Source organism: Onychomys torridus, chromosome 22 (genome assembly GCF_903995425.1).
Source record: "Onychomys torridus chromosome 22, mOncTor1.1, whole genome shotgun sequence".
NCBI lineage: Eukaryota > Metazoa > Chordata > Mammalia > Rodentia > Cricetidae > Onychomys > Onychomys torridus.
In genome coordinates this window covers 34042126-34059686 of record NC_050464.1, presented here as the reverse complement: position 1 = coordinate 34059686, position 17561 = coordinate 34042126, and the positions used below count along the sequence as shown (strand labels likewise).

At 48.4% G+C, this 17561-nt stretch overlaps 1 protein-coding gene across 4 annotated transcripts in view; it reads left to right on the top strand.

Moving 5' to 3' along the window:
• The window catches only part of Med13l (mediator complex subunit 13L), a 222319-nt gene that overhangs the window by 189801 nt on the left and 14957 nt on the right, over window positions 1–17561 (top strand). For 3 of the 4 annotated variants that reach the window (XM_036171624.1, XM_036171623.1, XM_036171621.1), the window contains 8 exons: window positions 3692–3912; window positions 4213–4418; window positions 7219–8156; window positions 12185–12364; window positions 12837–13060; window positions 14900–15092; window positions 15721–16114; window positions 16736–16955. In XM_036171624.1, the coding sequence (XP_036027517.1) occupies window positions 3692–3912; window positions 4213–4418; window positions 7219–8156; window positions 12185–12364; window positions 12837–13060; window positions 14900–15092; window positions 15721–16114; window positions 16736–16955 (2576 nt within the window). The remainder of the gene's footprint in view (window positions 1–3691; window positions 3913–4212; window positions 4419–7218; window positions 8157–12184; window positions 12365–12836; window positions 13061–14899; window positions 15093–15720; window positions 16115–16735; window positions 16956–17561) is intronic. The other variant, XM_036171622.1, reaches the window with a different exon arrangement.

The window sequence follows — 17561 nt, the reverse complement described above, 5'->3', positions numbered from 1 at the left end:
TAGACATTTTTCTTTTTTCATTACTCTGTACTGTAGAATTTTACCAACATGCAATTTCATATGCAAGACAAATGTACATATAGGTAGGTCAGGTGAGGGAGGACTTTGCATGTGCTAAACCAATTATTCCTTTCTTTGAGGGCACACAGGACACATTGCAGTGTCTGGAGATGTAGCCGAGGCTATCCACTTACTGCTACCCTCCTGCAGTGTCGTGGTTAGACTATGTGCTGTCATTTTATTTTTATTTAAAAGGCGATGAGTTTTGAAAAAATGGACTCAGAATCTGATGGTAGAGTTCAGGTTGTAAAAATGAGTTAAAATGTAGGCCGGAAGTAAAGAGCCAGAAAGATGGAGGACAAGACATATGTGACTCTGTACCAGTGAAGGGACAGAGCAGACACAGACAAAGGCCTACATACACGTTTGCCCTCAGCAGCGGCGGTGCAAGCAGTGTGCTCTGTTTCATTTCACTCAGCTCTCCTGACTGCTGAGCAGCTGTGGAATACAGTGTCCACTAGCAGGGGCACTGCCCAGCAGAGTACAGAGAGGGAAAGCCAGGGCCACGTTTGTACATCCACTTAGGACACCCCACAGAAGGACTTCTGTTCATGAATTTCTACTGAGCTTAATGGATCAAGTGTCCTTTTCAATGTAACCAAGTATGAAAAATCATTGAACACTTCCTGGGCGCTCTCTGGAACTGCATGTTTTACACATACAGCTGTTGGTCTCAGTTTGGTCCAGTTCTGTTCTGTTCTGAATGCCCAGTAGCCCCTTTTGGCTAATGCATAGAGTGAAAGATCAACTATTACTAATTTGTATATGTAACAATGAAGAATCAATACACTGAACAGACCAGTTGCCTATGAATTTCTTTGAAATCATATCTTTTTGAAGAATGAGTCCTAGAGAAGGCAAAAAGAAAGAATTGGACCATTCAGTTCAATTCTTGAGGAATGCTTATTGTACATTGGCTTCTGCTCTGTGCTCTGGGGCAGAGGGATCCTGAGAAAGAAGCCAGTGGCTTGGGGTAAGGTTGGAGGGTGCAGGGCAGCTGGGAGGAAAGGCAGGACACAGCCTCTCCAGTCCTTCATGTAGTTGCCCATTCCTTTTTCTAGGAACGGTGTGGTGCCAGCCAATTCTCTGTATGGAGGCCTGGTGGTGGTTTCTTGGGCTTTCTACTTTCTTCCCTGGGCCTACTCTTAGAGCTGTGTCTAGGAGTGTTTTCAGTGCAGTGAAGCCCTAGTTGGGAGGTGGACACCAGTGTGCCAGCCTCACTCCCCTGTGTTCAGATGCACGTGGTAAAGTATGCACTTGGCACTGTGTGTTCTCATTAGTGTGCAGGGGGAGGTGGACTCAGTAAGGTATGGGTGGGGACTGAGGATCGTCTCCCTTAGAACTATCTAATGGTAAGAATAGTGGAGAGTGCTTTGTCAAGTGAGCCTGTGGCAGATGAAATTATATTTTGCCTTTATGAAAATGAGCAGGGTGCCGGAGGCTTTGAAAACAGGGCTATGACTTTAGTAGCTAGCATTATTAGTAAGGCAGGTGGCCTCAGCACAAATAAACTTACCATGTTTCTTACAGGAAATTTAAAACATCTATTTATTTATGTATTTTAGCTTTTAATAAGATTTTATTTTTACTACTTTAGTTGTTTGTATGTGTACACACATGACTACAGGTGACCTTGGAGGCCAGAGGTATTGGATCCCCTGAAGCTGAAATTACAGACAGTTGTGAGTTTCCGTGTGGGTGCTGGGAACCGAACCTGGGTCCTCTGCAAGAGCAGCCAGTTCTCTTAACCACTGAACCATCTCTTCAGCCTCTGTAATTTTGTTTGTTTAGAGGGTCTCACTATGTAACCCTGGCTGCTCGGGAACTTGCTGTGTAGACCAGAATGGCTTTGAACTCAGAGATCTGCCAGCCCCTGCCTCCTGAGGCCTCAGCAGTGCTGGGATTAAAGGCTTGGCCACCATTCAGTTTTAAAGTTAGTGTACAGAGAAATGAGCTCCGTTATGGAAATACACACACGTTGGTCTATTTTCCCTCACAACCCTTCCCATCCATCCTGCCCTCCTCTCACTGGTCTGTATCTCTCCTCAAATAGAGACTCCTTCTCTGTAGCCATTTTGGGGGTGTGTGTGGGGGTGGTGGTGGTTAGAAATCTTTTATCATAGTCGGAAGCTTAATATTTTGACTCTAAGAGATTATGCTTTAATCTTAGAGTTATTGCTCTTTGGCTTGGGGAAATGGTAGAGGTATTGGGTATATTTCTCAAGTTAGCCCTAACCCTACAGTAATCTTCCCCTTTGTTTGAATACAGTATATTGATTTTATTGGAGGCCTTTCTCCTGCTTTAGGTTAGTAACTTGTATATAGGGTTTCAAATAGTTGGCTTGGCTGGCCTTCCTACTTGTAAACATTTCTACGTTCCTTACAAGTTCCTTGCAAGTGGTATCTTGGCCATCAACTTGGGGAGCTTTCTCCTTCACTGGAGCAGGCACCATATCAAATCCTATGTAAATTTTACTATAGACAGCAAGGGGAGCTAAAGGTTCTAATGGGTAGCTCACAACCACCTGTGACTCGCTCCAGGGTGTCTGTTTTCTGCCTCTGTGTACTGAAGCTATTGGAAGTTCCCTTGTCCCAAAGGCAAGCAAGCAAGTCTGTTAAAACTCACACATCTAGAAAAACATTGTGTGTGTGTGTGTGTGTGTGTGTGTGTGTGTGTGTGTGTGTGTGTGTAGCAGACAACTCACACATCTAAGGGAGACTGAGGCTCTTTGGTGGGAGAGACCCTGAGGAGGATGTGTTTCAGACATAGTTGAGCTCTATCTGGAGAGTGTGGATCCAGCTCTTCCAGATGCTGCAGCCAGGGCACAGTCAAGTCATTGTTCCGTATTAATTCCTGCTTAAGGGCTAGGTTCCAGATAAGAGCTTAGTTAAATGTTGGCGCTTCAAGAAAGACAATAGCATAGGAAATGGGGACATCCAAAGTGCTAACAAGTCACCAACTCCCACTTCCAAATACAGGACACCACCTAGTGGCCGTGCTTTGTAAGCACACTTGTATTGTATTTGGCGCAGCTTGCTTTTAGGAATTAGAACCTTAACCAGCCCATTAGTGAGCTGTTGTAGATACTTTGATACTGTCCTTCCTTCCCTGCTGGGGACAGAGCCCAGGGATGTTCACAGGCTTGGGAAGCACTGACAGCAAACTGCTTTCCGGCCCTGAGTGTCCTCACACTGTGTGCCCTGCCCTGGGTAGTAGACTAATCCTAAGTGTAAAGCTTTAATATCAGTCTAGAAAGACGACAGTGTGGCATCAGTGCCCCAGAAGAGCAGGACTGTAGGATTCAATGACACCAAACCCCATCCTGCCTCTAAATAGCCTTGATTTTCTGTAATATTTAAAAAACAACTGGAAACAGTTTTTCATAATGTTGCTGAATTGCTCCCACTTTCTGCTTAACTGGTCTCCTTTAGTGTTTTCAGAGAATCAGTTATTGAGGAAAACTTACACTCTGAAGACCTTGTTCACCTCGTTGTCATGATACCATGTCGTGCAGCACTGGCAAAGGGTGGGAAAGTCCCAGGGAAGTGTGGCTGCCCGAGGGTGACCTGTGTTGACATCCCTTGTGCCTGGAGTCTTGCTGTTGAGATGCACTTGCAATTTTGTTCTTAGCAGTCGCAGACTTGCAAAGGATGTTCCCCACCCCTCCGTCATTGGAGCAGCACCCTGCCTTTTCTCCTGTGATGAGTTATAAAGACGGAGTAAGTTCAGAGACAGTGACTGCACTGGGCATGATGGAGAGTCCTGTGGTCAGTGTGGTACCCGCACACCTCACGGAGTTCAGGATGGAAGTGGAAGATGGCTTAGGGAGTCCCAAGCCAGAGGAGATCAAGGTAATAACCAGTACATTAGCTCCCAACTGCAGGGCAGCTTCCAGTGGGCCCCGTACCGCCTTCAGAGTAGCGCTGTATGTGCCGCGCACAAGCTCATGAGGGCTCCGAACCTGGAGCTCATCACTAGTGTAGTCACTATGACCACTGTAACAATGTTGGCAGGAGATCTTTTTTGGCCTTATCACCATAGAGAACTAGTGAATGACAGTAGATTCTGTGCCTGTGCTTTATGAAATACTGAGCAGCTCTGGCTGGTTCCAGTTTGTCAGCATTAATACCAACTCCATTTTGTTGTCACAGGACTTTTCATTCGTGCACAGAGTGCCACAGTTCCAGCCTTTTGTGGGATCCTCCATGTTTGCTCCACTGAAGACGCTACCGAGCCATTGCCTCCTGCCTCTGAAGACACCTGATGCCTGTCTGTTCCGGCCTTCCTGGGCAGTCCCTCCTAAAATGGAACAGCTGCCCATGCCCCCTGCAGCCGCTTCCATTAGAGACGGTTACAAGTACGTGGGGGGACTCTGCCAGTTACTGCATGTGTTACCACCTTACCATTTCTAAGTACTTGTCACAGGCGACCGTAGCTTACCCTCTGAGACTGCTTTCTTGGCCATTCCTGCTTTTTGAGCATGTTGTCTTGTGTGGGAAAATGTGGGTTTATTTTTAAATGAAATTTTCTATAGACAGACAAACTAAGATTATTTCAGAGAGCTACATATCAGGCTAAGCCGGTGTTTGCAGTAGAATTGGCATTTGGAGTTGCTGATAGTTTTTGGTGGTGAGAGGGGCTTTGATTTGTGTAAGGTAATGATTTCAGCGTGATATTTTAAAAGACAGTTTATAATTGGGGAAAGCGGCAACAGATTGAGGTGTGACTTGGGGAAAGTGCAGGGAGACATTTATGGAGACTTAGATGTCTCGTGTTGCCCGGAGAAATATTTGTATTTGTATCAGCAGTGCAGACTCTGCTTTCTCTGAGATAAATAACTCCTTAGTCAGAGAAAGCAAAATTTACAAATGCTAATGTGAACCCTGGCCAAGTCCCAGGAGGACAAATGAGCAGGTGAGTGTTGGTTGCTTGCTGGGTCTCACTGTGGGGGCTGGAGAGGTGAGTGGGCTCCAGCACATGCCCCTTCTGAGGGACAGTTGTCAGGAGTGAGACTTAATACATAGCGTCTTATTTTAAAATGTTAGCAGCTAATTCTATGATAAGCCTTTGAGCCAGTGAAACAAATTTGTGGTTCAGGACTCCTCTGTAGGCCACAGCTGTAATTCAGTGACAGACCCCAGCAGATTTTGTAGTCAGTGCCAGAATGAGGAACTGGGGTGGAAGTGTGACAGAAGGACTCTGGACTTGGAAGCCAGAGCCACTGGGCCATACGACAGTCCTGCCTTTTGAAAAGTCTGTGTGTGGACTTAAAGGACCCCTGTATCCTGATCTTCCACTCCTTAAAATGGGACTGTTCTGCTCTGACTGTGCCCAGTGCTTGGGAAAGCTCCAGCAGCTAACGGCTGTGGACTGAGGAGGGGAGAGAACTGTGAAGCTGCCCCCTGCCAGTGGCTAGCCTGGGCTGCTGCCCAGCTCCGGTTGGCTCTGGCTTCTGAACGAGGCCTGGGACACCAGTACCAGACACCCCAGGCACACTTGGGCCCTGATGGCCATTCATGACACCAGGAGCTGCTCAGCACTTTAAACTCTCCTGTACTCACAGGTTCCCAGGACAGGCTGTGATGGGTTTTAGTCTGGGTCCTCGTTCTCACCCATTGCATGTGTCTTCTGAACCAAAGATGAGGCTGGCGGTGCTGCAGAGCACTATCATGCAGGGAGGTGCTTTACATGCACACAGTCTAATGGTACGGCTGTGGGCAGCCTTGGCCACTTTCCATGTGGCTGGTGGGTTCTTAGTGTGCTTCATTCAGACGCAGCACTAGGTCTGGGGGTTGCATTACTGAACAGCACGGCTCTGCACTGTCAGTGTGCCCCCCAATGCCCACCACACTCATTTGGTACACCCAGTACACTTGCTGACACTTGCTTCAGGTCTGCTGTGTGTCCTACAACTTTTCTTTTTCTCTGCTGACTGTCCCACTTCTCACACAGGGTTGGTTTTAGTCCATTCTTAATGAACAGGGGAAATGGGGCTGCTAAATAAGATGAAGTGTTTGCCATCTAGGGATCAACTGAATACTTAGATTTTCACTTAGCAGTCATGGTTCATTTTTGATCCAAACCTGCAGAATCATTTTAGAATTTTGTTGAACAGGAAAACTTACAAGGAGCCTGATGAGTGTGCAGATGGGTATTTATTGCACTGTTCAATTTCTTTGTCAGCTTTTGTCTGTACCCAAGATACCCCTGTGTGTCAGGGTTTACACATTGTCTGGGCCAGTGGTGTAGGTTCTAAAACATTATAGGGAAGTGACTTGTGTAAATGAATGGATGGGTAACTCACCAAGGAACATCATGGTAAGCACTAGGTTCATGTGTCGAAAAGAGTCATCAGGGCTGAAAAACTTGCTGTCTCTGATGTCTTCCAAGTGCAGAGTGGGCTTGTACACTATCTCTGGGTCTGTGGGAGTCAATTGAGGATGTGTTCTAGTGGTGCAGACATGGTCTTGTTTCCTGCCTACCTGCTCTCCCCCCAAGCCAGTGCTTATGAGATAAACAGCCCTGTCTGTCTCAGGAATGAGAGTGATTTATGTAATACATAACATTGAAAGATGAAGGAGACTGAAAGAAAACCCAAGGAATCTCTCTGTGCCTGGGACCAGAATCTGTGCATCCTTCCCAGTGACTGCTGAATGACACTAACCCCTCTGCAGAACAGGCAGATGGGCACAGCAGCCACATGATACTGGGAACATGCAAGCCTGGCTAGGGCTGCCTTCTGCCAGTTAAGAAAGCACCACATTTGAATGTGTATTTGGTTACAGCTACTTCAGTATCATTACAGAGTGATAGCCTTAGAGAAAGGTACACAGGCAGGCTCTCGGTTTCCAAACTGACAGAGATGAAGTTGCAGAGTCAATGAAAACACCACCCTGAAGCATTCCAGCCCACCCTCACAAGATGTGGACTGTCTAGTCTGGATTATGTGGAAAGGAAGTGCTGTGTGTGTGTGTGTTCTCGTGTGTTGGTTCTCATGTTCTTCTGCACTCCTCTCTTCTTCCTCTCCTCTCTCCCTGTTTTTTCCTTTTGTTTTTGAAGAGAAAATTGCATGTCCAGATGGTCAGTGCAGGGCTGTGGTGTGGGCTGTGAAGGTTGTGGCTGCTGTCTTTCCTCACTGATACCAGTGTCTGTTACAGTAATGTGCCTAGTGTTGGGAGCCTCGCAGATCCAGACTATCTGAACACACCACAGATGAACACGCCTGTGACGCTGAACAGCACCGCCCCTGCCAGCAACAGTGGGGCCGGAGTCCTCCCATCTCCAGCTACCCCTCGATTCTCTGTCCCTACACCACGAACCCCCAGGACTCCAAGAACTCCCAGAGGAGGGGGCACTGCTAGTGGCCAAGGGTCTGTGAAATACGACAGCACTGACCAGGGGTCACCAGCCTCCACCCCCTCTACCACGAGGCCCCTTAACTCTGTGGAGCCTGCCACCATGCAGCCGATTCCTGAGGCCCACAGTCTCTATGTCACCCTGATTCTGTCGGACTCCGTGATGAACGTCTTCAAGGACAGGAACTTTGACAGCTGTTGCATCTGCGCCTGCAACATGAACATCAAAGGGGCAGACGTGGGGCTGTATATCCCCGACTCCTCCAAGGAGGACCAGTACCGCTGCACCTGCGGGTTCAGTGCCATCATGAACCGCAAACTTGGCTACAATTCAGGACTCTTCCTTGAAGACGAGTTGGATATTTTTGGGAAGAATTCTGATATCGGCCAAGCTGCAGAGAGGCGCTTAATGATGTGTCAGTCCACCTTTCTTCCTCAACTGGAGGGAGCCCGGAAATCCCCAGAACCCCCCATAAGCCTCCTCCTCCTCCTCCAGAATCAGCACACGCAGCCCTTCGCTTCTCTCAGCTTCCTGGATTACATCGCCTCCAACAGTCGCCACGCACTCCCCTGCGTGAGCTGGACTTATGACCGGGTGCAGGCCGATAACAACGATTACTGGACAGAGTGCTTCAATGCACTGGAGCAGGGGCGGCAGTATGTGGATAACCCCACAGGCGGGAAAGTGGACGAGGCCCTGGTGAGAAGTGCCACCGTACACTGCTGGCCTCACAGCAATGGTAGGTATCCCAGAGTGCAAATAACATGAGAAGTTACCTTGGTGCAAATGATAACTTAGAAGCTTTCTTTACTACATCACAACAATGTAAGATTTAAATCTAAAGGACTGGAAGTGAGGCCATGCTGATTTCCTTTGCATTGGAGGGGTGGGGGTATCTTCTGCTGAAGCTTTTGGAGAGAAGTAATTGCCTCCTGAAACTTTTCTGTTACATTAAATCACAAACAAGCAGTGCATGTCAGCAGCCCGTGGCTGCCGAGTATCAAAGTGGCTGAGGATATAAAACTGATGATCAGTGTTCCTGCATCCGGGTACCCAGTTATTGGTTAAATTATTAAGGCCACTCCACGTAGTTAAAAGGGAGGTTTATTTTGTGGGGTAACTTACAAATGAAGGGGTAGGTTACAGGGTCTGGCAAGGGTATAGCGCAGTCCGGCGGTGTTCTCTGGAGAACTCTGCTCGGTCTACCTCCAGCGTCCAGAGTCCGGGAACCAAGAGACAGAGCTCTTCCCGATCCTTCGTCTTCCGCTTCCTCCTCTGCCCCGCCTTGTGGGCGTGACCATTACCGAAGCCTCAGTGGGGGTTGGAACTTCCAGGCCAATGCTGGGATGGCTACCCACTACACCCAGTCATCCTTCTCTGCCTTGAAAACAGCCACATGTGTCCTGAGTACTTTTTTCTGCTGATTTCTCAGTGTGGTGATCTCTTGGGACAGTGACCACATTTGATTTTATTGTAGTTCCTGGGGCACATCCCAGGTGCGTGTGCTAATGAAAAGTGCCCATTGGCCCATAGTCTAGCTTGGTGGTAGAAGCCCATGCTTCAGTCCCTAGCACTTGGGCATAAGGGAGACCTACCTCCAGCTGATAAGAATTTCTTGGAGCTGGGCTCTACAAAGGCTGAGTAGCACCCGCTCTACTCTGACAGACACATGGGACATGAAATGGTGACCGAGAGAGATCACCTGCCTTCATGGACTTTGTGATCTGTTTGGAAAAGTGAACATTACATATTAAATAACCACACAGGAAACACAAGCAGAGCCCTCCCACCCCTGACCCCTGTGGGGAGTTTGGGGCTCCACTTGAAGAGGCAGCAGCAATTGCAATGAGGTTTCACAGTGGCACACTGAGCTCTGTGAAGCTTGTGCCCCACAGGGAACTACAAGGAAGTGAGAAGTACAGGCCACAGCTGGGTGGAGGCTTTATCCAAAGAGTATGAAAGATAATCAATCATGAAAAGTATTTTTAAAAAGATAGCAAAGGTCATATTCTGACCATAATGTCTGATGAGGATGAGAAAATGCCAAGGACAGATGTGGGAAAACCAAATGGAAACCAGTTGGTTGGGGCTGGAGAGGTAGCTTAGTGGTTAGGAGCTTATACTTGTGCTTGGGAGGGAAAGGCAGGGAGATCTCTGTGAATTTCAGGTCAGCCTGGTCTACATAGCAAGTTCCAGGCTAGTAAGGCTATATAGTGAGACCCTGCCTCAGAAAACCTTTAAAAAGAGTACAGGAGGGAGAGCCTGTGCTCCCCAGGTAAAGGACCTGAGTTGGGTTCTCATCACCTACATAAAGATACCCACAAATGCCTGTGACTATAGCCCCAGGGGATCTGGTTCCCTCATCTGCACTCTCTGGACACCTACACCCTTGTGCTGGTACCCACATACAGGCACACTTGTATGCACGTAACACATCTTTTCCATTTAGATTTTTATATATGGACGTTTTGCTTGCATGTGCATCGTGTCCATGCTTGGTGCCCACAGAGGTCAGAAGAGGGTGTTGGATCCCCTGGAGCTGTAATTATAGATGTCATTGCTGGGACTTGAGCCCCATCCTCTCCAAGAAAAGTGCTCTTAACTGCTGAACCATCTCTCTAGCTCCAACTTTAAAATATTTTAATAAAAGAAATAGAGAATAAAGAGAAAATAAGTAGTAGCTTGCTTTCGAAAAGAAGTAGGCACACTTCAGAGCTATCTAGGGAGTAGTGCGGGACATGGAGCTTGTTGCTAAGCATAGGCAGGTGTTCATGAGGATTCCTGGGGTTGGACCCTGAAGGAAGGCCAGCCTGGAGAAAGCAGCCATGAATGGAGCTTTAAGGATTCCTTGTGAGTAGTCTGGGTGGAAGTGTCAGGACTTGGGGCTGAAGTCCAGAAGGCTAAGGTTGGCATGTGGTGATGACTGTAGCCAGGCACACGGAAGCCCCCTGTGCACGAAGAAGGCTTAGAGGAGCCCTGGGCAGTGGGGGCAGTGTGGAGGCTGGGGTCAGGGGCCAGCCAACAGTCCAGAACACCTAAGTGATTAACTGTGGCTTCTGAGCACGCTAGAGTAGAGGGAAGAGGTCAGCCTGGAGGGTGGGAATGAGCATTACCACCCTGTCTTTGAACAGCTCTCAGTGTTGCAGGAGGGAAGGGTATAGCTAACTCCTAGATACAGACTGGAGTGTGGAAAGACAGTCTGACAGGAGGGCAGACGCAGAGGACTAGGGGCCCAGGACTACTGAGGAGTAGACAAGCAGTAGCGCCTCCTGGAGACAGCCTCAAGAGTTCCGCTTCACTTCGATAGTGGCCTTCACTTGGCAGGCCCTCCATTAATACCTACTGAATGAATTTAAAAAGTAAAGATCTGAAGTGCTGCATGGTCAGCTTAGGGGTGGGTGGGGCTGGGAAGTGTCTGTCCATACAGTGTGGCCTTCCATGGGAGGAATTGTCCTTCTTACTGCAGAGCAAGTCTGGGAAGCTAAGATGACTAAAAGTAGCTGATTTGCTGCAGTGGGGCGGACAGACGTACAGAAAGTGATGCCTTCAGTTGGAATTTGTCAAAACACCATGCTTTGCACACTCGGGCAGCATTTACAGGAGACCCTTGTGCTCCTGTGGCCTTGAATCTATGCTCGCTCTGGTCCCTCCCTGCCCACTTTGGGTGGAGGCTCAGATTCGGGAAGTGCTTGATGTAGTTCTTTACTGTGAGTAGAAAAGAGACAAGCAGAAAGGTCAAGGCAGTTAGCACCGCCTTGTCAGTCCTGGGCAGGCCGCTGGTGAGGAGGTGAGGGCACCCCTGCCACTTGACTGGGCTCTGGCAAGCCATGGCCAGGCCAGCACATAAGGCTCTTCCTTCTGCTCGGCCAGATCTTTCAGTTTTTAGGAAACACTGGCATCCGTGTTTATTTATGGAATTTTCTGGATTGATTTATTTCACAATGAAGAAACCAAGCAAAACTCTGCTGGATGACCAGTGTGAAGCTGTGGACACACCTATAAATGTCCTAAGAATCGTGAGTGCCTCCAGTTTCTAATATAGTTGGTAGCTACATCTTAGATTACTGGCCAGTCTCTTTTCTAATCAGCCAGAGAAGAGGCCTGAGGGTCCTGCCCTGTGGAGTCTGACCTTTCGGAGACTGAGGAATGTTGTGGACCCTCCTGGCCAAGAAGCGGCAGCCACACGCACACTGTGGATGCACAGCTCTCGGTGACTCTGGCTCAGGGCCTTCAAATACGTGGTTGAAAACACTTGGCAGGGTGAGGGACAGTGGAAGGATGCTTCTCTCTGGCAGTGAGGGCTGTCCTTTCCTGTCTGCATACAGATGTTCTATGGTGCTGTGGCAAAGGTCCTCTTCTCTTTATGCATTCAGTGTTTTATGAGGATACTTGGTGAGTTTTTCAAGGTCTCTTCCTTTCTGTCCCCATATCCTCAAGACATCGATGTGTGGAAAAGAAAGGAACATGGTAACTAAGGGACCTTTGTGCCTCTGTCTTGTGGGAGATCTTGGAAAAAGGTTCCCATGGTTAGAGAAATGAGACTTCTCTTCTCCCTCCTTTTATACAGTTTTCTATTGACTCTTCCATACAGTGTGACCCTCTTCCCTCTCCACCCTCTTACAAGTTCCTGGTTGTTTTCTTCATTGGGAAGACCTGCCCTCTTGGCTCCCAGGTTGTCCATCTCTTGTAGCCGAGACCCTGGATGGCATGGAGGAGAGAGAGTGCTGCCCTCACCTCCTTGTCCTCTGCTCCTCTCTCCTCCCACAGTGCTGGACACAAGTATGCTCTCTTCCCAAGATGTGGTGCGCATGCTGCTGTCGCTGCAGCCCTTTCTACAGGATGCTATCCAGAAGAAGCGCACAGGCAGGACCTGGGAGAACATCCAGCATGTGCAGGGACCGCTCACCTGGCAGCAGTTTCATAAGATGGCGGGACGTGGGACCTATGGTGAGTCTTGAGTGCTCCTGACCTCCCTACGCCTCGCCTCGGTGCTCTGCTTGCTGTAAGACCTGTCCCCTCCCCCCCCACCCCATCAGGGGGAGCCTTTGCCTCAGGCACTTTTAGGTTTCCTAAAGGAGCTCTGCCTCAGCCACTGTGCCTGCCGCCTGGGCTCGCGCCTCTACTCTGCCTCCTGCTCCATGGCAAGGATGGTACGTTGTGCTAAAGCACACTGGAGCAGCACTGCCTGCAGAGTAAACCGGGTTTGCTGCCTTCTGCCTGCTGCCTTCTGCCTGCTCTCCTCGGACTTTCTGAGACGTTCTGCGTCTTGTGAGGCTCTTCATTGGAGCCCACTTTAGTGAGCTGATTGCAGGAGCACTGAAAAGCATGTAAAGGCCCCCATGGCTCAGAACATCAGAACTGTCTAGTGTGGAAAGAGAGAGAGACCCATGTTCCTTCCTCAACAGCAATGTCATTGCAGGTTCAGAAGAGTCACCTGAGCCATTGCCCATCCCCACTCTGCTGGTGGGCTATGACAAGGAGTTCCTGACCATCTCACCCTTCTCCTTGCCCTTCTGGGAGAGGCTGCTCTTGGAGCCCTATGGGGGCCACCGTGATGTTGCTTATATTGTGGTGTGTCCAGAAAATGAGGCCTTGCTCGAAGGAGCCAAAACTTTCTTCAGGGACTTGAGTGCTGTATATGAGGTAAGCAAGTTGTGGGGGCTACCTTCTTGGCATGGAGCCTGCATCTGGCTGTACTGAAGGATTGAACCTGGAGGTGGATCTCAAAGAGCATTTATAAACAAGTGTAGAGTTAGTCTCTTATCTGTCTTTGTTTTGCTTTCTGGAGGAACATTGCTTCCCCAAGACTTTGTATTTATTAGATTAAGAAGGCCGGCCTTATTACACGCCTAAAATGCCATTCAAGGGTTTCCACTTACTAGCTCAGAGTCTGCAGGCACATGCTGACTGGGGGGAGGGAGGGCCTTAAACCCAGGAGGCAGCATGTGCTTTGTGCTTATGTTTGGGCTGGAGGAGTTCTTGGAAGTAGTACTAAAACACTTACCTTGGAATTGTCTGGATGAAGGATAAATTTAATGGATCATGCTTCTGTTGAGTTTTAACACTACATTCATCCTAATGCTAAAATTTTGATATAGATTAAAAATATGGTGACTATATTAATATGAAAACCAGCAACATAGTTTTGCATCTTTAGTTCTGAAAAGTTTGACTCCTGGATCTTTGAATGGCAGGTGCATGTATGTTTGTTGCCAAAGTACACACGCCCTGCACTTGTAGTCCCAGTGCTTGTGTGTTGGCAGTGTGAAGTGAAACCAGTATTGGCTAAAATGCTTAGAATGCTGCCTGGCACCTATGAGCACTGTAGATGTGACCGTCTTGTTAAATGAGAAACACAGAGCCAAATACAGAGTTAATAGCCAAGAGCCATTACCCTTCACTGCTGCTGCTGTCTTTCCTCACACGCAACTGCAGAAGTGTCCGTAAAGAACATAGCATTCAGATGTATTCTAGAACAGGGCTCACTATCTGTGAACAGTGTCTGGGTGAACTGAGAAGATGCCAACATACAGTGCATTGGCATTTGTTAAGCCACGGAAGAAACCCTTGGACATGTCCACTTTGACCATTGCCTGGTCTGTGGGTGTAAAGCCCTGTTAAGTCATAATGAAGCCATCACCGACAGCTTGAATGACCTTCCACTTGTTCCAGAGCTTGCAGCTTACTGGGTCTGATTATCAGTTTGGCTCTTAAGGAGCCTGCAGACAGTAGTCCCTTCCTGCATGGAGGTGTCCTCTGGGAGGGTTGGCCTGCTCAGCTCTCCTAGTCTGCTTTCTGTTGTGATAAAACCCTGACCAAAAGCAGCATTGGGAGGAAAGGGTTTGTTTCAGCACAGGCTAGAGTCCATCCTGGAGGGAAGTCAGGGCAGGAACCTGGTGGCAGGAACTGAAGCAGAGGCCATGGAGGAGTGCTGCTTGCTGGTTCCCTTTCTCTGGCTTGCTCAGCTACCTTTTTATGCAGCCCCCACAGTGGGCTAGGCCCTCACACATCCATCATTAGCAAGAAATGCCCCACAGGCCAGTCTGATGGAGGCAATTCCTCTGTTGAGATTCCCTCATCCCAGACATGTCTAGGTTTGTGTCAAAACTAACCAGCATGGGGAGCCCTTTACCTCAGCAGCTCTAGTAAGGGAAACATCCCGGCCAAGCAGAAAGCTCCCTTCTCCCTTCTCATAGTTGATTCTGTGACCCAACACGCCCCCTTGAGTATCCTGAAGAGAAGTGTCTCTACTTCTGACTCTTAAAAAGTGGTCAGCATGCGTGCTGGAGCAGCAGCTCGGCCTGTTTAAAGGGTCTCACCAGGGTTGGAAGGACAGAGCAGTTTGAGGGGACAATGTCTGCCAGGGAAGGCCAGCTGCTATTGCTGGTTTTCTTGCATTTGGTGACCTAAGAGGAAAAAGGAAGTGCTCACATGCATCTGTGAAGGATGGTTGCTGTCAGTGACCGTCTTGTGTGCTGACAGATGTGTCGGCTGGGACAGCACAAGCCCATCTGCAAAGTGCTCCGTGATGGGATCATGCGTGTGGGGAAGACTGTGGCCCAGAAGCTGACAGAGGAGTTTGTGAGCGAGTGGTTTAACCAGCCTTGGAGCAGCGAGGAGAATGACAATCATTCCAGACTCAAACTTTATGCTCAAGTTTGCCGCCATCACCTAGGTAAGTGGGAAAGTGTTTGGCACAGGACAGTTGGAGATAAAGTAGGACAGTCCTTTCCCTTACCTGCCCAGCAAGTCCAGCATTTTGTTTCTTGGCTCTTGATGTTAGGTTTTTGTGTGCTGGGCAGGGTCTCTCTGTGCAGCCCTGGCTTACCTGGAACTCGCTATACAGACTTGCCTTTGCCTTCTGAATGTTGGCATTAAAGTGTGTGCCACCGTGCCTGGCTAAATCCTGATTTTTATGTGTTGTATATTCTTTAAAGTTGCTTATTGGGGTTATATGTGTTTATAGCCATTTTGGAAAATTGCAGCATTACTTGGTATTAGATGCTTAAGCTTGAAGAAAACCTCAGCGCTTATAAAGCTGCATGTCCATGGAGCACTGTCTGACTATGGGATACATGGCTCAGCAAAGTGGTCCAGTTTTCAGGGATATCAGATAGGAAACATGTTATGGGTGATTTCTTTTCTGTCTCTTTCAATAAGCTGAGTGTAGAATTGACAGGTTGCTTTGTGTACATTTAGCCATGTGCATGCATAAGCGTTTATATTCAAATGTGGTGGCAGATTTCAAGGTGTTCATTGTGACGCTGCTGAGGGTCACTAAGATCATGTTTGTCTTCTTCCAGCACCTTATTTAGCCACTCTGCAGCTCGACAGTGGCCTGCTGATGCCACCTAAGCACCAGAGCCCACCAGCAGAAGCACAGGGACAAGCCACGCCTGGGAATGCTGGGTCTTTACCTTCAAATTCAGGCTCAGTAGCACCCCCAGCTGGCAGTGCATTCACCTCCAACAGCTCTGCAAACCCTTCAGCAAGTAGTTCATCTGCCCCCCCTGGGCCACCGGGCTCAACTGCCTCTGCTCCAGGCATCACTCAGATGAACACTACCTCTTCCTCAGGATTCAGTGGTGGTGTGGGGGGGCAGAACCCCAGTGCTGGGGGCAGTTCCACAGAGCGAACTCCAGGAGACACTGAGTCTGGGCAGAGCTCCACCCAGCCTTCACAGGATGGACAAGACAGGTGTGTTTGCTCCTCACCAACCCAGAGTGAGGCTTTAGCTTGGGTACCCTTCCTCCACATCCACCCCTCACCCACATACTTAAAGAGTCTCAGAATCCAGTACCGTGCTCCTTTCCTTCTTGCTAATAAATGTGACTTGTGTTGATCTATGGGTACGTTAAGAGCTGGAACTTCTAATTAACATGCTCATTATTGAGTTCGTTAGCTAGTGTTGTTATAAGACCTTTGTGTGCAACATTAACACAGAAAACACAGGAGTAGAAGGAGAAAAGTCCTGTTTTAGAGTAACACGGCTGAGTGCCCTGCTCTGAAGTGCTCGGATCAAGCGCGTTTGAACAGTTTTGGATTTAGGGACATGTGCATAGGCTCTACTAGCCAGCATCCCTCACCTGGAAATCCAGAACCCAAGATCCAAAAATTCTGACCATCACAGCAGCTTTTGGTTTTTGTACTTCTGTTTCCCATCTTGTCTTGAAGATGTTGGACCTGGTGTGTGACACACCCACCCCATTGTATTAGATCTGAAATTGTTGCCTGGGGAGTCAGTGTGCTCCGTCATTGATTTGTTTGATAGAGTTTTTCTTTGCTGTGAGAGCCTCACACTTGACTCTCTCTCTCCAGTGTTACAGAAAGAGAGAGGATAGGAATCCCCACAGAGCCTGACTCTGCAGACAGCCATGCCTACCCTCCAGCTGTCGTCATTTACATGGTGGACCCCTTCACCTACACTGCAGAGGAGGACTCCAGCTCCGGGAACTTCTGGCTGTTGAGCTTGATGCGCTGCTACACGGAGATGCTGGACCACTTGCCCGAGCACATGAGAAGCTCGTTCATTCTCCAGGTTGCTGTCCACAGGCTTGTTCTCTATGCTGCTGTTTGTATGAGATGGAGTTCGCAGTCCTTTGACTTGCAAGTCCATGAGGCTCTAAGAACTGCGCTCCGCCAGGACTCCCGTCTTTTACATTCAGTTACCATTCCCATCCTGGTGTGTTCTGCCCCTTGTCTCGGTCTCATTATTACAAGGTCAGGGTTCTTCTTCCCGTTAACATAGGCTGCTTGTCATAAGAAACACTTTCTCACTATGGCACTGAGGTTAGCCACACAGCTTAGCATATGGTACATGTTTGCCCATTCTCACATAGGTCAGCTTTTGGTGAGTGCTCACTTTTTCCACTGGTGTAAGCGAAACCTAGTAAACATGCTGGTACATTGTTTTACAGACTTGAGTCATGTTTAAAAGTGGATATTTAAATGGAGACACTGATGAATGTCATTTTCCAAAAAGCTTGTTCTTGTTTCTCAGCAGTGAGTGCGCATGCCCATTTCCATGCACCTTTGCTAGCTCTAAAATGAAGTGTTTCGTACAGTTGAAATGGCTCATCATCATTTTATTAAAAGCTGTCATATAGAATGAAAGGATTGAGGTAAAAGTGGACAGAAGAGATTG